This window comes from Lepisosteus platostomus, chromosome 3 (assembly GCF_059453375.1).
Source record: "Lepisosteus platostomus isolate fLepPlt1 chromosome 3, fLepPlt1.hap1, whole genome shotgun sequence".
NCBI classification, from domain to species: domain Eukaryota; kingdom Metazoa; phylum Chordata; class Actinopteri; order Semionotiformes; family Lepisosteidae; genus Lepisosteus; species Lepisosteus platostomus.
Genome location: NC_142613.1, coordinates 80,118,671 through 80,138,234, shown reverse-complemented (window position 1 = coordinate 80,138,234; position 19,564 = coordinate 80,118,671). Strand labels below are relative to the sequence as shown.

Below are 19,564 nucleotides of genomic sequence, written 5' to 3'. Positions count from 1 at the left end.
GTAACTCAAAAGAAAAATACATAACAATTTCAAATATGAAAATGACCAGCACTGTCATGGAATTTATGCATCTTGTATAACATGATGGAAAAATAATTTTTAAAAATGTTGAATTTGTAGCATGTTGTGTGTCCTTTGTCATTGGTCTTTTATGAGTTGGAATTGTTCTGGTGTTTGCAAGTGCTGAGTCCATTTCTCTTTCCTATTGCCTTTAAGGGATCCTCAGATGCTCACTCCCAGACGACTAGCCCTGTGACCTGAGCTTGGTGGGGCTGACCATCTGGGCAGTGTTTGAAAATTAATATTTTGAGATTCTGAAATGCTACACCATTTTGTGGAGGGGCAGCACTGATCATAACTGATACTGTATATAATGAGCTTTAGCTGTTTCTAGAATTCCCTGAGTGTGGCTGCACAGGGTGGAGTTTGCTGAGCTTGCTTTTCAGTCCTCCTGGACACTGTAGCTTGCTGGATACCTGAGGGTCTGCATCAGCCCAACACTTTCTTTTAATCTCTGCTTTTTGCATTACAGTATTGCAGTAAATGGAAAACTAATGGATGGCCAGAGATAGCTTCATCTCTCCTTGGTGATAAAAAGTTGCTTAAAAATTGGCAATTATCAAAAGGACATATCTGCTAAATCCAATAGATCTATAAAATAAAGATCTTGTGTCATAGTGTGTCAAACCTCACAGTACACGTGTAGATCTCAGAGGGAGGTTATTTTCTACCCCAGCCAATGCATCCTGACCTACACAATTCCATGCCTGTCTTCCAAGATTTTGTCTCTGTCTCCAAACAAACCTTAAGTTAGTTTCAAGGATGAGTATGGGTAATTAAACATTACTCTACTGTATCTATCCAGTTTGAGTTTGTGATACTCGTAACCTTGAGTGTCACAAAAGTGAGAAAAGTGCTCATAAATAAAATATTATTGTAGTCACATACCATTTTTTGCATTTAATAGGTGGCAAGATTAACTGGAATTTAAGACATCTGTTTTTCTACATAGGGCCATTTTCTCCAAAAAAAAAGAACGTTTTGGGTAGATAGGGAGTGAAAGGTCTTTGTCCCTTTGTCATTTAGAATGTTTTTCATGTCAAATTCAAATTTTGGCAGATAGTTTTCCTAGAATCAATAGGAAAAGGTGGTTTACAGCACAGATGTAACAAATGACAATGCACAACAATTTTCATATATGAAGCACCCAATTGATACGTTCTTTTATCACAGAGTATATTCCTAGTTCTCTTGTACTGCAAGATAGGATTTGGAAATAATACTCTGTGGAAGTATTCCAAGCAATTGTTTTTTAAGTGGTTTTATCTTTCTGTTGAGCCTTTAACATGAAGACACTTTGACCTTTGGACCTCAGCAATTGTGTGAAGTCGACGTGCTGATAACAATCTGGCGCACCGCTGTTACATAAATTAGGGAGAAGTGTTGTATTGTGTTGTTTCAGCTGAGGACTCATGCGCGGATTTTTATTCCTGAGTGTTAATAGCTGTAAAAATTACGATACAAACGACGTGGCACTACATTTCCCATGTGTCACTGCAACAAACTTGCTGCATGAAAACCGCTCCCCCTGTTGGGTTGATCGAGTGTTTCAATGAAAAAGCCCAAGTCTTTCAGCTAGCCGCGGCAGACAGGCAGGCGAGCATAAAATACGCGTGGATGGGCGAAGGGATTTCTGACTAGTTTATACCAGAAGACAAGCACATTGTGAGGACGATTTCGGACATCCACCAAGCTCCGAAAAGCAAGATTCTTTTTTGGGATTTATACCCTTTTCTCCCTGTTCAATTAAACTATGGAATGCTAACGTTACATTTGCTTGCGCGAAATCTGGTGGTTCTAATCAAGCACGCTTACGGAATTTCCCGATCTCTGTTCCTGTACAGTGCAGAATGCGCCCTGGTTTCTGATTGTCTTATTTCACCCCAGCAATGATCCCCGAGCAGCAAAATCATGTTGTTGCTACTATCGAAAACATTCCTGCTGAAACTATCACAGCATCGCCAACAGTGCTGCAAAGGATAAAGAAAGTATTTAACAGGTAAGAAAATCAGAAAATCCCTCTCTTTCCCCTCTACTGGGTTTCAATGGAATCTTTGTTGATAAACTCCTTGAAACAGGTGGCGCATCCCTAGTTTCTCATCTGGATCAGTTACGCATTTCGCTTAAAATATTGCGGTTTTATTTATTTGTTGTAAAATAATATACATTATTTTAAAATGTATTAAGAATGCATTGTTCATATTTTGGCGAAATATTTATATTTAATCATATTTAAATGCAAATCGGTGTTTTAAAAATAAAACTACTGAAGGTATTAAGGACATCTTTTTCAAGACCTAACAGAATACTGAAGAGTATCCTTTTTATTTGATAAAATCTACAAATTGAATCCATATTTCAGTATTTACAAATAACTATATGAAGTAAAGCGATATTAAAACTCATGTGCAACATGACTTTTTAATATTCAAAACAGTGCAGTGTGTAAATTGTGATACACTCTTCCATAATGCAAAATGAAGTGTCACAGATTTCACAGTACCTGCATGTTTCAGTTCACAACACTGTATGAAAAGGCTACTGAGAACATTAAAATTCCTTTTTCGTCATTAGCTACAGTAGAAGGAAAAATAGACAAACGTAACAATGTTAATTCGTTTATGAATACTGCTAAATGGAATATGTATATTTTATGTAACCCAAAATATTATCTTCAACCATAAAACCCACTCCCCGGTTCTGTATAGAAAAATAATCGTGATTCCGACGCCGCCTTTTTAAGGATGCGGTCTGCAATTCGTAAGGTAAAGTTTATGTCTTCAGCCTTGTTTTGTGGTTTTGGTATCACGCCGTTTGGTTCTCGCAATGTGTATTGATGTTCTGTTGGATGCATTGCGGTTCAATACACGAATTGCATTCGCCCTTGTAATCCCGCGTTGACTTTTTATTATTCTGAAAGCATTTTAGCCGGATCATATTCCTTTGCTTCAGATAACTATTTGAACATGTAACATCCTAAGACCCATTTGGAGCAAAACGTTTATTCCCCTTGTACCAACGCAACTGTTTCGGATGATTTTGTATATATTATTATTAATTTTGTGATTTTTTAGGTACAACACTGTATGACCTTTATGATGAAAAAACACGGTGGGCATTGTGATTAAATGGCAGAATAGCCCCTCTCCTCTCGCTAACTCATTTTCGTTACATTCACTCAGTATAGCTCCTTGGAAACGAATGTTTATGTGAATGCCTTTGAAGTACAGTACCAAGGAAATCACTTGCTAGTTTTACCGTAATGTATTTTTCATTACTTTTTTTTCGGAGTTATTGTTGTGTTTAATGAGGTTAGGAGAGAATAGTGATAGTAAAAGTAAAAAAAAAACGTGGAAACGCTCACTACTCTTCTGCTGTAACTTGCTATCTAGTTAGACATGAATGTTTTAAGTCGGTTAAATCTGAGTGAACTACTCTGCGTACTGTATAAGGGAAAAACACTTAAAACCCGTGGATGTAAAATTATATTAAAGCATCTTATTCAGAGTTTAAAACATCGTTTAGTGGACAAATGTCCTGTCAAAAAAACACATTTTTTGCAGGGATACTAGTCTTCATTTTTCAGGATATAGCCTCCCTTCTATACTAGTTATCCAGCTTGAAACTATGTACATTTATTTGAGACATTTCAGGTATCTAGGACAAATGCTTGCCGAGGCCTTCCAAGGGGAATTGGGTGGAATCCCACAAAACAGCATCTACGGCCTGTTGCAGAGCATGTGTACAGTATGTTGCTTGCAATACAATTGTGGCCATACCGTACAGTACATGCCTTTATCCTATGTGTTTCCAAGGCAGAGCCTCTGCTGATGACTGTTAATCGGTCTGACGAGTTTACCCATATCTATCCATCCATTTTTAATCGCTTTATCGAGTGTGGGGTTATTGAAGAGCCAGAGGCTATGCCAGCAAGCAACAGGCACAAGGCAGGGTACACCCTGGACAGGGTGCCGGTCCGTTTCAGGGCACACAGAGACAAACACGCACACCCTCACACTGGAGTCCAATTAACCTACCAGTATGTCTTTGGAGTGAAAATGCATGCAAACACATGGTGAACATACAAACTCCAGGGAGGTGCAGATAGAGTAGAACCCGAAAAATGGATTTGAAGCCAGAGCCCTAGTGCTGCAAGGCAGAAAAGCAAATAAATGCATCACTGAGGCACCCCCTATAGTATACTAGACAGTATGTGTTCAATGAAATATCATTACACCTGCTCCAAAAATGATGTTTATTAATTTCCTGATAACAACTTAGTGAATTTGTTTCAGTTTTGAGTATAATAGGTTTCTGACATTTACAAACACAATCATGTACTTGATGCTTAATTAATATGCACGATAACTTTCAGTGCCGTGTTTCTGTAGGTTTTATAATGCTATACAGTACTTTGAGCTTCAAATACCAAGAGACAGAACTGAGGAGCTTATAACAGATGTACTGCAAGGCTACTATGTCTGTAGAATTTCAGTTCCTTAAAGACCTAAATTAGCTCATTATTGGCTTAATTGGACCAATTTACCAACTCCTCCTAGATCCATAGATGCTGCTGCTTTACAGAGACATAGCATACCTGCTGATACCCAAGCTTTCTGGCTTGAAAGAAGAAAAATAATGAAATATATGTCATGTTTGTTATACCACTTAATCAATTTAATTGGCCTCTAAATATCACTAGTGTTTATTTTTTATATGTGTTTACTATCATTAGTTTCTTTCATATACACTACTGTTGATAATCAAATTGTGAAGACCATGGTATCTCCTAGCTTTTAGTAAGGTAAATCCAATCCAAGGTTTTTAGCAAATTATAAAAGTAATAGTATGTTTTGTAAAAAAAAAAGTTACAAAAGTTGTTTGGTTATCAGGTTTATAATGTAATTTGGAGTACTCATTTTTTGTCACTGTATAATTCAAAGATAAAACAAGCACAATTTTGTCACCATAGTTATCACATCTACACAGTATGTTGTGGTTGTCTAGTGCTGTTGCCTCACAGCTGTGAAGTCCCTGGTTTGAGTTCAGCTTGCTCCAGAGAGGTGCAGATACACATACTTCTATCTTGTGTTTACGTGTTATGTGAGTTTTCTCAATGTGCTTCTCTTTTCACCCAAACTCCAAATATTTGCTGTCTAGATTAATTTTTATGCACAAATCGCCTCCCTCTATGGGTGTGTATTGTAGTGTACTGTTGTCCAAAACGTGGTGTGTTCAACTTCGCTGTCACTGTCTGCCAGGTTAGGCTTCAGCTCACCGTGATCTGATATACAGTAGCGGTCTGTCTCTTTGATTACTAATAAAGAAGCAGTTAAAGAGACAATTACAATCTAAATTACATGGAATACTGTGATTTCATTATTTATTATCTTATATGGAATTGGAAAATAGGGATCTTTACTCATAAAAGATACTGCTGATTTCTATTCTTCTGTCTGAATATAACTTTAATGGTGTGCACGTGTGATTTGGGAATATACTGTACTGTATACAGTATGTTTAGCAAGGTTTTAAGCAAGGAGCTGTGTCAGCATCACCTCTGAAAAAAGCTTAGCAGCTAAAATGTTCTTTTTTCTTTCCTTTACATTTCAGTGTGGATGGAACTTTTACAAAGTCTTTTAATCATAATTAGTATATTTTGCAGACAAACCCAGACTTGTAATAAGAGAAGAACCATTTCCCTTTCTGTTAAAAAAGTGTTTTTTTGACACTGTGGTGAGTCTGCAAAGAGTGGTGTAAAAGAATAGTGCTCCATAGATTAACCATTGAATGCTGTTGTTGAAGTTTCATTCAGATATGTCTTTGTGTTCAATTATATGAAGTAAATTTGAGTATGTAAAATCATCTTCACAGAATGACTTTTCCTTGTGCTTGTTGCAATGCAACAGTGAACTCACCATTAGTTTTAAAAAGAGAAAAAACTTGTGAGTAGTCAAGGTGAAGGCTGGCTTGAGACGTTTCTAATATAAAAGTTGCTTGTAGTTACTAGAGTTTTCACTTTGCTGACCTCAACATTCATAGCAAGTTCTTTCTTTACCTCTAACTTGATATTTTAAAAATTCTACACTAATCTGAAAGAATCACAGTCGTGGGACTGGATTAAAATGACATACCAATAAGCTTGGTATGTTGTGAATCGGAACGTTGTGTTTTCTTTCTGCTCTTTCTTCTTCTCTTTCTTCTCTTTTCAGCATGGAATAAACCTATTACTCTTCCTTTGCAGCCTACGCATGCTGACGCAGCTACCCACCTGAACTACCAATAACCTTGTCTGATCTTAGTATTCAACACTCAAGAGACACAACTTATTATGCTACATATATTGTATTCAAGTTTGCTTTACAGACATTATAGATTTTAGAGTGTGAAAGATAAAGTCTAGGGGACAAACACATAAAATATATAGTGCAGTATTTAACATTGGGATTTCACTTGAACACCATTTAAAAGTCAGGGGTCTATGATACTCAGAGTGGTTTCAGTTCTACTTTGCTGTTTGAAATCTGCACCTTAATAGGTATGCATCTGTCTGGACAGCTTCATATTTATGATTTATACTGAAGTACGATGAAAATGTAACAGAATTGCAGTAGTTCATTTGGTATATACATGTATGCTATATACATTTTAACTATTGAGTCAGGCTTGGTTATTTTTTTAAATAATGTGCCTTGTCAAGAAAAAACATGTCATGTAAGTTCATAAAATGTTGCCCAGAGAATGAGATGTTCTGTTCTGGCAGTGTGTCATGTTTTATATTTAAAACAATTCTGTCAATTATATGTAAGCAGTGCACGCATATCTTTTGAGCAGTATGAATTGGTGTTATGAGCTCCCCTTTTTAGTTTTAAATTCAGTTATTAGCAACCCAAATTATTATTTAAATCCTTTAATCAAATTTAATGTATTTTCATTACCCTAGGGATGTTTTGTCTGCTTGCCTCAGACCATCTGAAAATACAAGAGCCACTAGAAGAACAAAGTACGTAACCTAAAACTGGCCTGTTGGACATGTTCATACTGTAGTTATCTTGCAGCTGTATAATCTCGACACACACCACATGAGGGGAAGCTCAGTTTAGTCAGAGTTACTGCCGACACTTAACAGATGAATATAGCTAACTTATAAAAAGAACAGGTATGAGTTTCAATTTAAGATATAAGGAAAGTTTCTGCTACTTGTTGTTTGAATAACGATCCCATCGGTGGATTAAGGTAGCATTGTATCACTTAATGTTTATTTAAATTGTACATCCTGTCATTTCTTACATCAGTATTATAATACCCTTAAACTGTGTATTGGTGTCTTTGTTAATTTAGATACATATCCAGTTTATGGATATATGGAGCTTTCAATATACATTATTTACATACAGTACATTATACAAACAAATGTCATCCATCTTAAAAACACTTTAAATCTTTTCACATTTACTAATGTTGTCAATAATTATTCTATTACTTTGACTTGTTGAGTAAAAATGGAGGCCTGAACGATCACAGATATATAGAAGAGGCTGCATGTCTTTTACATTCTCTAATTTGTTGCCGGTAATCCCAAACTCTTAAGAATTGTTCTTCCATACTTCATTTTTCCATTTGAAAATCAACTGTCCTGCTGTCTTGATATAAGCTGCTTGTTATCTCAAGTTCATCCCTGTATCCCATGTCAACTGACAGCCAGCACATACTAATGAGATCACCGCATGCTTCCAACACCTTTTTCTTCTAGGATCAAGTTCTATCTTGTATTTTACACAGGTTGTAGAAGACTATGAGATTTGATGCATTTTTTAAAGGCAGTTGCTCGCTGGCTCAACATCATCTAATAATTTGCTTGACAGTGAAATGAAAACCAAAATTGAAGAATTATAAATGACAGAAAAAATGATGTGCTTTGATTTTACATCTGCTAAAAGTCTATTTTAGTAGACTGTTTTGGCACTAAAACTGTTGCTGATGATAAAGCATCAACGTTGTACACTTTGCATTGGTTAAATTAAGTCATAGCAGAACAATAAAGAAGCACAATAAAGCAATGTGTCATCCTATCATTCTTTAACTATGAAGTCTCGCGGTACCTACTTGAGAACGTACCGCAGTGAGACAATTACACAGAGACAATGCACTAAAAAAAATCATACAATATACAGTACTTACACCATTCTAGAGTGTAGAATGTTGCTGTTTTTTCTGATTTCTGCTAATACTTTGCTAATAAATACTAAATAATCCTTTGCACAGACTCCTTGAGCTGGCTGTATGAGTGCATGTCAATGTGTGGAGAGGCTGTAACCCTTTCCTTTACCACAGAGCGGGAGGGGATCCCTGCAGGCTGCTGGTTTGGAATGTGGGCTCAGAGAAAAGTCCAGCTCTGGCTGGAGGCCTAGTGGCTGCCAGCTGGCGGCCTCATGTCAGGCTGCTCTCCTTACTTGCCCAGAGCCATCTGCTGGGTCTTTCAACACATCCCTTTTATGAGGGAGAACAATGCCTACTGAGGTGTAATCTGTGCATCAGTGGGTCATGTTGCTCATTGGGGGTTTTTATCTCCATTGTTCCAGGAAAGCAGACAACGGGAGGATTTTACCTTTCTTATAAGTTGTTGTTGCTGTTTGATCTAGGTAATGGGTTTATCCTGTGTCAGTTGGTGGTGTCCTGTCTCTTGTATCTCAACAAGTTTGGGGTTTATTATTATAGAGAAAATCCTATGTAAAAATAAAACCTTGTTGAATTCTTTTGAGCAAACTTTGTATAAATGCAAACTGTTCTTATAAAAATAAGACATATTTCACTTACAGTAGATAAATATGATAGGAGGCCGTGGGAGAAAAATGTAGCTTCAAATGATTTATCCCTTGGGATGAGAAGTTTTTGTTAAAAGCAGTGAGCAGTTTTAGTGTAGTCTTGGTGTTTCAAGAGAATGGTTGTCAAAATCATTGTATCAATTGTTATCATACCTATATTTTTTCATTTTTTTCAAGAATCTAAAGGTGTAAACATTGCTCCAAACCTTCTACATGTCTGTGATGTGAACCATAAAGCCATGGCAGCTTTCAATGCAAATGTGTGATACTTGTATTAAATACTTCCCTTATGTTACAAACTTGTTGCTTCTCCATATGTAAAGCTATTAAGCAGATGGAACCATTAATGTTGAATTGGATTTGTGTTCTGGGTATCTATACAATGAGCAATAACTCCGCACAGCAGAGGTCACAACAGAGTAAGGCTGCGGCTGAAGATATATGACCAAAGTTTTAAACAGTGGCGTCCACAAGTTTTGTCATCATGCCAAAGACCAAACAAGTAAATAAACTTGAACCTCTGGCAACTCAGTAACATTTTATAGGATTTTTTTTTTCTGGTGATTGTTGTGATAGACCACGCAAGTCTAGTTTAAGAGTGCAGTTTAAACAGGATTGAGATTGACAATTGACAGATTGACATTCGTCTTAACACAATTTATGTGGAATTCTTAGATGTGAAATGACTGTTTCACAGAACTAGGAAATGATGAAAATAAAAGCTACAGTGTTTTATAAAGAATAAAAGGCTTGTTGCAGGATTGCATTTTGCCTTAACTCTTCTGATAAATAGGCTTTGGCAAGTTCATATACAGTATATACCAGAATCTGCAATGACAATTAATTAAATGTGCAGCCTAGTATACATTAAATACAAGACAATTTGATACTTAAGTTCACCCTTATCAATCTCTTACACCTAAACAAACTTTAGATGTTGTGTAAATACAGTGTGGTTTAAGATTCAAATGCTTTCTTTATGAGGTTTTTCTACTGGAATGTGGTGTCCAAATCCTTTATCAATGTGAAAGTGCACCTGTTATAATGTAGTAATACAAATTTGGTGTGCAGTGATAAGAAAATATTATATCGTATCCAGCCTTTTGTCAGCTTCTAGGGAAAGAATTCATATAAAATTCAGTGAATAATATGCAAACATCTTGTCAGATTGATATCTGATTAGCAGCCTTGCTGTTTGAAAATGCCTAGCTTGCAGTTCCTTTAATTTATCTTTTTATTAAATGCTGCAGTTAGTCTAGAATATGTAAACCAGCAGTGAACTACAGCATGAGGAAATTCAATGAGGTACAATTATCTAATGGTGGAGAAGAGTTCTAATGCATCCTGTGGCATGTATAACAGCATGAACACCTACATGAAGTTCTGCTATACTTTTCATGTATTATGTACTATAGAGGATATGGGACTTGTCAAAAGCATTCCTGAGGTTTGAATGAGGTTTTCCTTTTAATACTTAGGCAAAGTGGTTTATTAGTTCTTCCCAGTGTGTGGCAAAGCATTTGGCCGAGACTCTTAGTGAAGAAAAGTAAGTGTTGTATGAAAGTGTGACACTGAAATTTTTTAAATCGTCAAATAAAAAAAAAATGTGTGCATTTTTGTAAAGATATTTTTAAAGATATTTTATGATAATTCATGGGCATTTCCTTACTAAATCTACTGGCGACTGATCTTCAGGTCCTCAGTTCTGCCAATTTGAGGTATTCATTAAAAGTTGGTTATGGTGTGTGATAATATGTTTTCATATGCTCTTCCCTTAAAAACTTAAAGAAAAGATTTAATCTGGATGATCAAATGTTTTAGTATGTAGGATAATCAATGTATTGATGAAAAAGAGGAAATGTTAAGCAAAGACTTTATTGCTGTGCTGTTTGAAACATTTGATTATTTTGTTTTTGGAGAGTATAAAATAGAATAATCATAATTAGTAAGTATTTGCAACGTGAACTGTCAAACAAATGACACAGTTGCGCTTTTGATTAAACAAATATGCAATGCAGATCCCTAGGTCTGGTTTTGCTCCAGATATGCTTTGCACTGTTGTACATAAAATAAAACTATGCCACTGTGCCTAATAGCATAGCTTGTCATATACAATAAGAGAAAGTAAAACAACATCTTGTACAGTTAAGCTTTTACTTTTTGTCTTTAGGCCCCAATAGAAGTTAATGAACAATTATCCTTTTGCATGGATAAATGATTATTGTATTGCACACTTGTTTCAGGCTCTTCTGCTTCAATTAACAGTGCACTCGTGAAGGCATTCCCACATGACTTTCATATGATGTGCAGCTCAGTTCTTCTTAAAATTATAAAAGGGAACTATCTCTATAATTCTTATATTTTAGACCTATTTTATATAACATACTGTATGGCTATTAATAAAAATTAAAAATAATTGTTTATTTCACTATTAGATTGGACAGTTAAGATAAAGCTCTGACATTACATTTTCAAGTTCACAAAATGAAAATTGCTGTAAAGAAAGTGAGATACTGGATTTCAGAATGCAGATTATAAATCTCTTAATGTTTCCATTTCCCACAAGACTTTGTGAGAAATAAATCTGTTGATTTATTCTGTAGTTAAACAGCTACCTCTCCTCTAGATGCTGAGTAAAGTTCTAGCACAGGATGATTTCACTTAAAGAACAGCTGAGAAAGATGTGCGAGTTTTGGCGAGAACATTCTTCTTGGCTGTTGCTTGAGCTGGTTAAAGCATTGTGTTCTAAAGGTATTCTTATGTGGTTCTTTTGTAGTTTGTAAACTGTGATTAAATCCTCAATGGGAACTCTTCTGCCAAGCAACAGTGAAATAATGCATGGAATTTGGTCAGTTCATTGATAAAACACTGAGCTGAATGCAGGGCTGTGGTATTGTATTCGTGCATCCAAGCCATTCAAATTGCTTTGCTAAACATCCTGGATTGCACAGCTTTATTCCAAGTTTATTGCAGTTTCCTTTAACATAACAGCTTTACTTTTCCATAGGATAGATTTTGTGTACCTTCTATCATAACATGCTCCTGTTAATACATAAAATCCTACAAATGAGTAAACATGTCCTAACTTATTATGTAGTTGTGTAGTGTAAGTACAGTATGTACTGATGGTACAGTTTAGGTGTTTTATTGCTTTTGTCATTAAGCTTTTAAGACATACAGTAAATCATCAAAAGAGAGGGTCTAAATATTCACATTACATGTCACCAGTGGAATGCTTTCCTTGAACAAAAGAGTGCAGGGAAACTAATTAAAAGATGACTGTTTAATGGCACTGAGTGTATTCATGTTATATAGAGATCCCATATCTACACAAAGCACCATCATGTGAAATACAGGCATAAGCAGTTTAATTCTGGGCCTGTCAAACTTTAGTAACAACAGGTATTATATCAGCTCTGCTTTGCCTCTATAGTATATCAGCTCAAAAGGTAAAATATATCCTTCTGTTCTAAAAGTGTAAAAATCTAAATAACACTAATGGTTCTTAAGGCACTAATGAATGAAGTGCAGTCTAGGTAATTAGCAGCAGTAGAAAATGACAAAAATATTCAGCATATTCTAACTGTGCGCAGATCAGTAAAGTTTTTGTTTGAGATTGGCATTAGTTCAGTTTCTTCGGTAAGACAATACAATTAATAGTTGGGTGACACTTGCAAAGATATTTGCCAGTAACCCAACCATAATTTCTGTGCAATATATCCAGGGATTATACTGGTCAAAGAAGCTACGTAGATATGTCCTCATTAATTCTACACAATTAGCGTGTCACTTAGTGTTGTCATTAAGAAAAACATGACCTTGGAAAATGTAGTGATCACTACTGCTGGTCATCATGATGCACACCTTGAGTTTGTCAGGAGAAAGTCTTTGTGTAAGGCTGATAATGGTCTTCTACTGTAAGTACAGCTGTGCCCACATGTCTCATCTGCGAACATCCCATGTGATCACAGGACCCCTGTTCCTGGTTGTGTTTGCTGTTGCAGTTGAATCTCACTTTCAAATTAGTAACTCAGTTCTCTTGGAATCAGCATGTTCTACATCAGTAAATACATTTGCAGGTCTTTGAAATAAAGACCACAAGTGGTAGCAGATTGATTTTGAAATGTTTAATTTCGTAGCAGTAGAGCTCAGTCTTTTAATGGGCCATTTTAAACTCTATTTATTTTGCTTAGAAATCTTACTGTTGCAAAACCACATTATGAAAGTGCAAGTTTTATCATAACTATGCTTTCGCTAGTGTATATCTGGGCCTGTCTCTGTGTGTGCCCTGTGATGGACCTATGTTGTGTCCAGGGTGTATCCAGATCTGCAGTTATTGCTTGCCAAGACAGGCTTCATCTCCCCCGAGACCCTAAATTGGATAAAGCAGTTAGTACATGGATGGATGGAGGTTTCAGCTATTTTATTATATTTATATCTGATATTAAAATGTAAAACTTATGGTGTGATGAAATAATAGATCTTGGTGCAAAATTATTTGGCAGTTGTATATCCCCAACCTTGTAAGATTAGTGTAGTGGAAAAGTATACTAGCCTTTTCAAAATATTGTTAAATAAGCTGACAGAAAATTATGCTACTAGGATTCTGTTGCTCGTGCTTTATGTCTTTGCATGTATACTAAAGAAGGCATTTATAAAAATTAAGTGAATAACATGCATGCAAGTTAATAAAAAAGCTGAGCATGCTGCTGACATATTTAACATTGAGAGCACGTACTCATGGTGATACACTTCACAGCCTAAAAATGTAATTAAAGATCCTAGACCCCGAGCTACTGTTAGAATGCACTTATAGCCTAATTCCACTGTTTACTCCGTTAACTTCAAAATACAAAGAATATTTTTTTCAGTCTCAGTTCCCCTGCTTGTTCAAGTATTGACCATGTTTGTCTAGTCACCTAGTACAGATAAGATGAGGCAAAATGATAATTTCGTTTCAAATGAAATTCTCTCAGTGAAACAATGATTCAGACTGAGTGCTACTGAGTGCTCATGGTAGCTGCTTCACACAGATTACACAGGAGGAGCGTTATGACTGCACCGTGTGCTTACAATCTCAATGGTTGTAGTATGCATTGTCTTATGTTGACAGTTGGCAATGATCAGTGATTAGTGATTTTGAGGAAAACATTTTTGTGCTTTCTGTAGCTAGGCTGGTGTAATAAAAATCTACTCTTAACACACTGCAGAAAATCAGCTCACTTAGAAAACAATGAGCAGCTTCTGTGTAATGAAAGTGTCTTACTGTTGTTTTTGAGCAGGGAATCATCCAAGGCCTACACAGCTGTCAAAAAGTGACAAATGGCAACTCTAGTTCCAGAATACAAAATCCTGAATGCTTGCTGATATCAGCTGTTGTCTTTAATGTACAGCATACTCAGTGCTCCTGCTGGTGCATTATACAGTAGTTCTGTAGTCGACAATGCAACTTGGAATGTAAAGATTTTGTGGTACATTATTTAAAACTTGCAAACCTTGATCATTTTCATTTAGCATAAAAGCAATGCATCATAAATATGTTTACTGTATATTTTAAGAGGGTAGTCAAATAGAAAAATAAATCAGTGAATTATCCATTAGTACACCTTCCAGTGGGGGGGTTTATTTCAATTTCCACATATGTTGCACATACTTTCCTCTCGCATAATAAAGTGATGTTGGCTGGTCCCTGAAACAGTCTTTCATTGCCACTTAGGCCTTGTTGTCAAGTCTAACCTAAGAGAGATCCTTTACCAAATAGGGTTGCTGCCCTGAAAAAAGGTGCTACGAGGACAGGTCTTCATTTTACAACATGATATCTGTCAGCGATGTCCAATGGCAGTGTAGGAATGGCTCAGGGGCTACCCATCATCATCTCAGTACGAAAAACAATCTTTTGAAGTTTTGGTTTGTAGACTTCTATTTCTTGTAACTTTTTTGTCCTCATCCAAAAAGACAAAATCAACGCACTGCAAAAGATGTTTCTTATAACTATTTTTTGAGAGATGTTTTGAAATTATAGCTAATGGCAATTGTTTTTGCAGTATACAAATATTTATACAAAAACAAATATTCACAAGGTCTACTGTAATGGAGAGAATGGGAACATCTTCAACTGCAGTCATATATGCCAACTTCAATTTGTTTTATACACTTCTAAGTTTACACAGTATATGGTGGCTCAGATGAGGATCTGAATCTACAGTATGTTCTGTATAAACACTGGATATACTGCGTTGACCCAATATACACTTTAACACCAATTTTGATCTAACATTCACAATCAAGCAATTAAACTCTTTAATTTTACTAACATTTGGATAACACTCACAAGGAACACTCAAGCTCCATATAAAATATTTTGATAAATGATGTCACTTTGCATCTTAAATCATTTGCCAAATACCATGTTTTAAAACAGTTGTTTGTTTATTTCCATTTATAATATTAATGGAAGATTAACAAAACAGTTCTTCTTACAGACACAGTATTGCTTTCAAATGTATAGGTAAAGGTGTATTATGTTTATTAAAAGAATGAAAGATATTCCATTATAAATAGTGTCAACATATTAAAAAAATCTGTAAAGCACAATTTAAAAGTCATCTAATAATTTTATGTTAAATTTACGTTGCTATATCCAAATTGTTTAATGTGCAGAGACCCAGTTATGAGAACCCAGTAGAACCAGGTATCTGCTGTAAATGGTGCTGGTGGGGGGGGTCACTCTTCCCTCTGGTCCAGGATCTCCACACAATTGCGCAATTATGTTGGCAGAAAATATTTTGCTATAGGAGGCACCATATTAACCAAGGTCTTGACTGGTTGATATAAATTCCATAATGAAATTTAAAAGAATTTTGAAAGAATTTGAAACATTAGATTTTTCAAATGAAATTGTTTTAAATACTAGTGCTCCCCGGGGCTGTTTTGACATTTACTATTTTCCATCTACACAAATAAAATGAAAATGCAGGGAACTTGCACCCTAATAGGATAGTTTACTGGAGATGATGGAGAAAGCATGGAAAATTACTTTGAATGTATAAATAAACTAGAAAGTTGATGTCAGTCATGCATGCTTTGTATTAATGTTGATAACCCAAAAAACTGTCTGCTTGTGATTGTAATACGTTAGATTTTCAACCTCTCTAACTTGTTAATCAGACTGTGGAGGTTGTTCAGTATTTCACATACAGTACATTGGAATATTAATAGATGAACATTTAAACTTTGCAGAAAATGCCATAGCATTTTGAAGAAGGCTAGTCACAAGGGTTGGGTACCATCTCTGGAAAAATCTGGAAAACGTACCACAGTATACCACGGCACACATGCATGTACAGCAATACGTACAGTACTGCTGTATACTGCAAACTATTTTGCATGTTTATATATGGAGACTCTGTCATAGTTTGATTTCATGATTAGTAAAGCATATTGAGTTTTATACAAAATAAAGTGATGAAAATTGTTGTTTTGTTGTTATATTGGAACCAAAGAACTAGAAATAACACCGAACAGTGTAACAGAACAATTTAAAAAAAATTTTTACAATGAGTAAAGTTAACATTCACAACCTCATGAAACATGTTTAGCATGTTCAATTGCCCTTGCCTATTTCATCTAATACTCAAAGAATCCTCAATACTTGCTTAAAACATTGCTGAGACAAGACTTAAACAACTTTAGACAATCTTACTTGCTACAGAAAAAAAATCAAAGCATGTCTAATGATAGTAATGGAATTAAAAACATGATCAAGACTAGACTTCCTTCCCAGCTAGAGTTACAGTAGAATCAGAAAAACCAGCACATGTTCAATGGGTCATTGAAAATAAGTATGTAACGTGTACAGTACCATTAACAATGTCAATGGTAAACAACCCTTAATATTACAACAACTGTTTTTTACAAAATATGTACAGGAGTAGCTGATGAAAATTTTCTCTGATTCTCCGTAAAAATATATGGATACTCTTAGAAATTAGAATTGCCTCAGCAAGACAACTCTAAGGAATAACCATATGTTTTTCAGGAGAAATAAGAAAAATAATCCCGGTGTTATCATCAAACACTCTTTTCCACGTGATTTCCGAAATCACATAATATTTCTAAACTTACTAGCTAATGATATGTGGGAAATATCTTTAGTATTTAGTATTCACCCTTTTAAAGTTAACAACATTATAGTAGTCATTTTGTTCTTTGAATCAAATTAGATTTTTTAAATGTAAACAGTAGAAAATCTTTGTTAAAATCGAAACAATAAAACTGCTGACAGAAATTGCTGGAAATTACCGAGTGTACCGGTACGGTCTAAATTGTACCATGGTATGTACCGCGTGACTAAAGAACCACAGTTTACCGGTATACCAGTTTTACCGCTCACCTCTGCTAGTCACTGTATATTTTTTTATCAGGAAGCTGAAAAGATTTGAAGTGAGTCAAATTGTTTCTGAGAGGGTTAATTTTAGCAGAAAGCATCCTTACATTTGGTATCACAGTATGGTATGGTAGCCTGAGTATTAAAGAGATAATTGGTCAACTACAGGAATAGCTTAAAGAGCTGTATTATTTTGCAGTTCAAAAGAAAGCTCAGCTGTTCGTTGATGATCCCTCCCACCTCTACATTTCCATTTCCAACTGCTACAAGAAATCCTTTTTTCCCTGTGCAATTGGTATATTAAACACAGCTACAGTCAGGTAAAAAAGAAAGTACACCCACTTTCAATTCATTGGTTTTATATATCAGGGCAAAACAAAAAATGATCTAGTCCTTACCAGGTCTTGAAATTAAGTAAATTTAACCTCAGGTGACAAACAACATATAACAGATTCCACTATGTCATTATTTATTTAACAAAAAATAAGCTGACATGCAGAAGCCATGTGTGAAAAAGTACACCCCATGATTCAGTAGCATGTAGAACCACCTTTAGCAGCAATAACTTGAAGTAACTCACATCATTTTGGAGGAATTTTGGCCAACTCTTCTTTACAACATTGCTTCAGTTCATTGACGTTTGAGGGCATTTGCTTATGCACAGCTTTCTTAAGGTCCCGCCACAGCATCTCAATGGGGTTGAGGTCTGGACTTTGATTTGGCCATTCCAACACCTTGATTCTTTTCTTTTTCAGCCATTTAGTTGTAAATTTGCTGGTGTGCTTGGGATCATTGTCCTGTTGCATGACCCAATTTCGGCCAAGCTGTCGGACAGATCGCCTCACATTTGCGTCTAGAATACTTTGGTATAAAGAGAAGTTCATGGTCGACTCGGTGACTGCAAGGTCACCAGGTCCTGTGGCTGCAAAACAAGCCCAAATCATCACCTCTCCACCACCATGCTTGACAGTTGGTATGAGGTGTTTGTGGTGATATGCGGTGTTTGGTTTTCACCAAACATGGCGTTGTGCATAATGACCAAACATCTCCACTTTGGTCTCGTCTGTCCAAAGGACATTATTCCAGAAATCTTGTGGTTTGTTCAGATGCAACTTTGCAAACCTAAGCCGTGTTGCCATGTTCTTTTTGGACAGAAGGGGCTTTCTCCTGGCTACCCTTCCATGAAAGCCATACTTGTTCAGTCTTTTTCTGATTGAACATTGTTAACCAAGGCCTGTAGATCCCTTGATGTAGCTCTTGGGTTCTTTGTGATTTCCCTGAGCACTATACGGTCAGACCTTGGGTTAATTTGCTGAGACACCCACTCCTGGGAAGATTGGCAACTGTTTTGAATGTTCTCCATTTGTAAATAATCCTTCTCACTCTTAAATGATGGATTTCAAATTATTTGGAAATGGCTTTATAACCCTTCCCAGATTGATGAGCAGCAACAATTGCTTTTCTGAGTTCATTGCTGATGTCTTTTCTGCTTGGCATGGTGTTAACACACACCTGCATGCTCCAGGCCACCAAACTGCCGAGGTCTGCTTTTATAGAGGTGGTCACTTCCTGATGATCAGCTAATCAAGTGCATTTGATTAGCAGCACCTGGATGCTAATTACCTTCCTAATTCCTATGGAAGCAGTAAGGGTGTAGTTAATTTTTCCCATGCATTTTGGCTTACTTTTTGTTGAATAAATAATGACATAGTAAAATCTGTTATGTGTTGTCTGTTATCTGAGGCTATATTTGTTTAATTATGGAAGTTGGTGAGGACCAGACGATTGTTATTTATCCCCTGACATGTAAAACCATTGAATTGAAAGAGGGTGTACTTTCTTTTTCACATGACTGTAAGTGATTATTTCCTGTATGGAGATTATACGTAATGTTAGGGTTAGGGTTAGATTAGGCCACTGGCAAATAGGCAACCTACTTGAACTGACAGAGTGCACCGGTGCCCTCCTGTCACTTTGCACTCTCAGGACACATACTGTATGAACAGCGCTAAATACCTCCTATCCTACCATATCTCCTTGTGCTACTTTCGCACAATCTGTAAATTGTATTGTAAATTCAAATTGTATAATTTATTGTATCCTAATCTTATCCTAATACCTATAAACTTCTGTCCTTCTACTTTTTATCCCTGTTAACAAGCTCACGGAAAAAGCATTTATTTGCCAACAACAACGCTGTATGCTGTACTGTTCATGCATTTATAAATAAACCTTGATTGATTGATAAAGATGGGCAAAGCAAGATGTGTATATAAGTATTGTTGAATTTCTA

The 19,564-nt window shown here is 35.9% G+C and overlaps 1 protein-coding gene across 1 annotated transcript in view; it reads left to right on the top strand.

Moving 5' to 3' along the window:
• Positions 1–1,524: 1,524 nt before the first annotated feature.
• slc35f1 (solute carrier family 35 member F1) overlaps positions 1,525–19,564 on the top strand; it is a 155,347-nt gene continuing 137,307 nt past the window's right edge. The window contains exon 1 of the mRNA XM_088627033.1: positions 1,525–2,059. Within this exon, the coding sequence (XP_088483159.1) occupies positions 1,950–2,059 (110 nt within the window). The 5' untranslated portion in view covers positions 1,525–1,949. The remainder of the gene's footprint in view (positions 2,060–19,564) is intronic.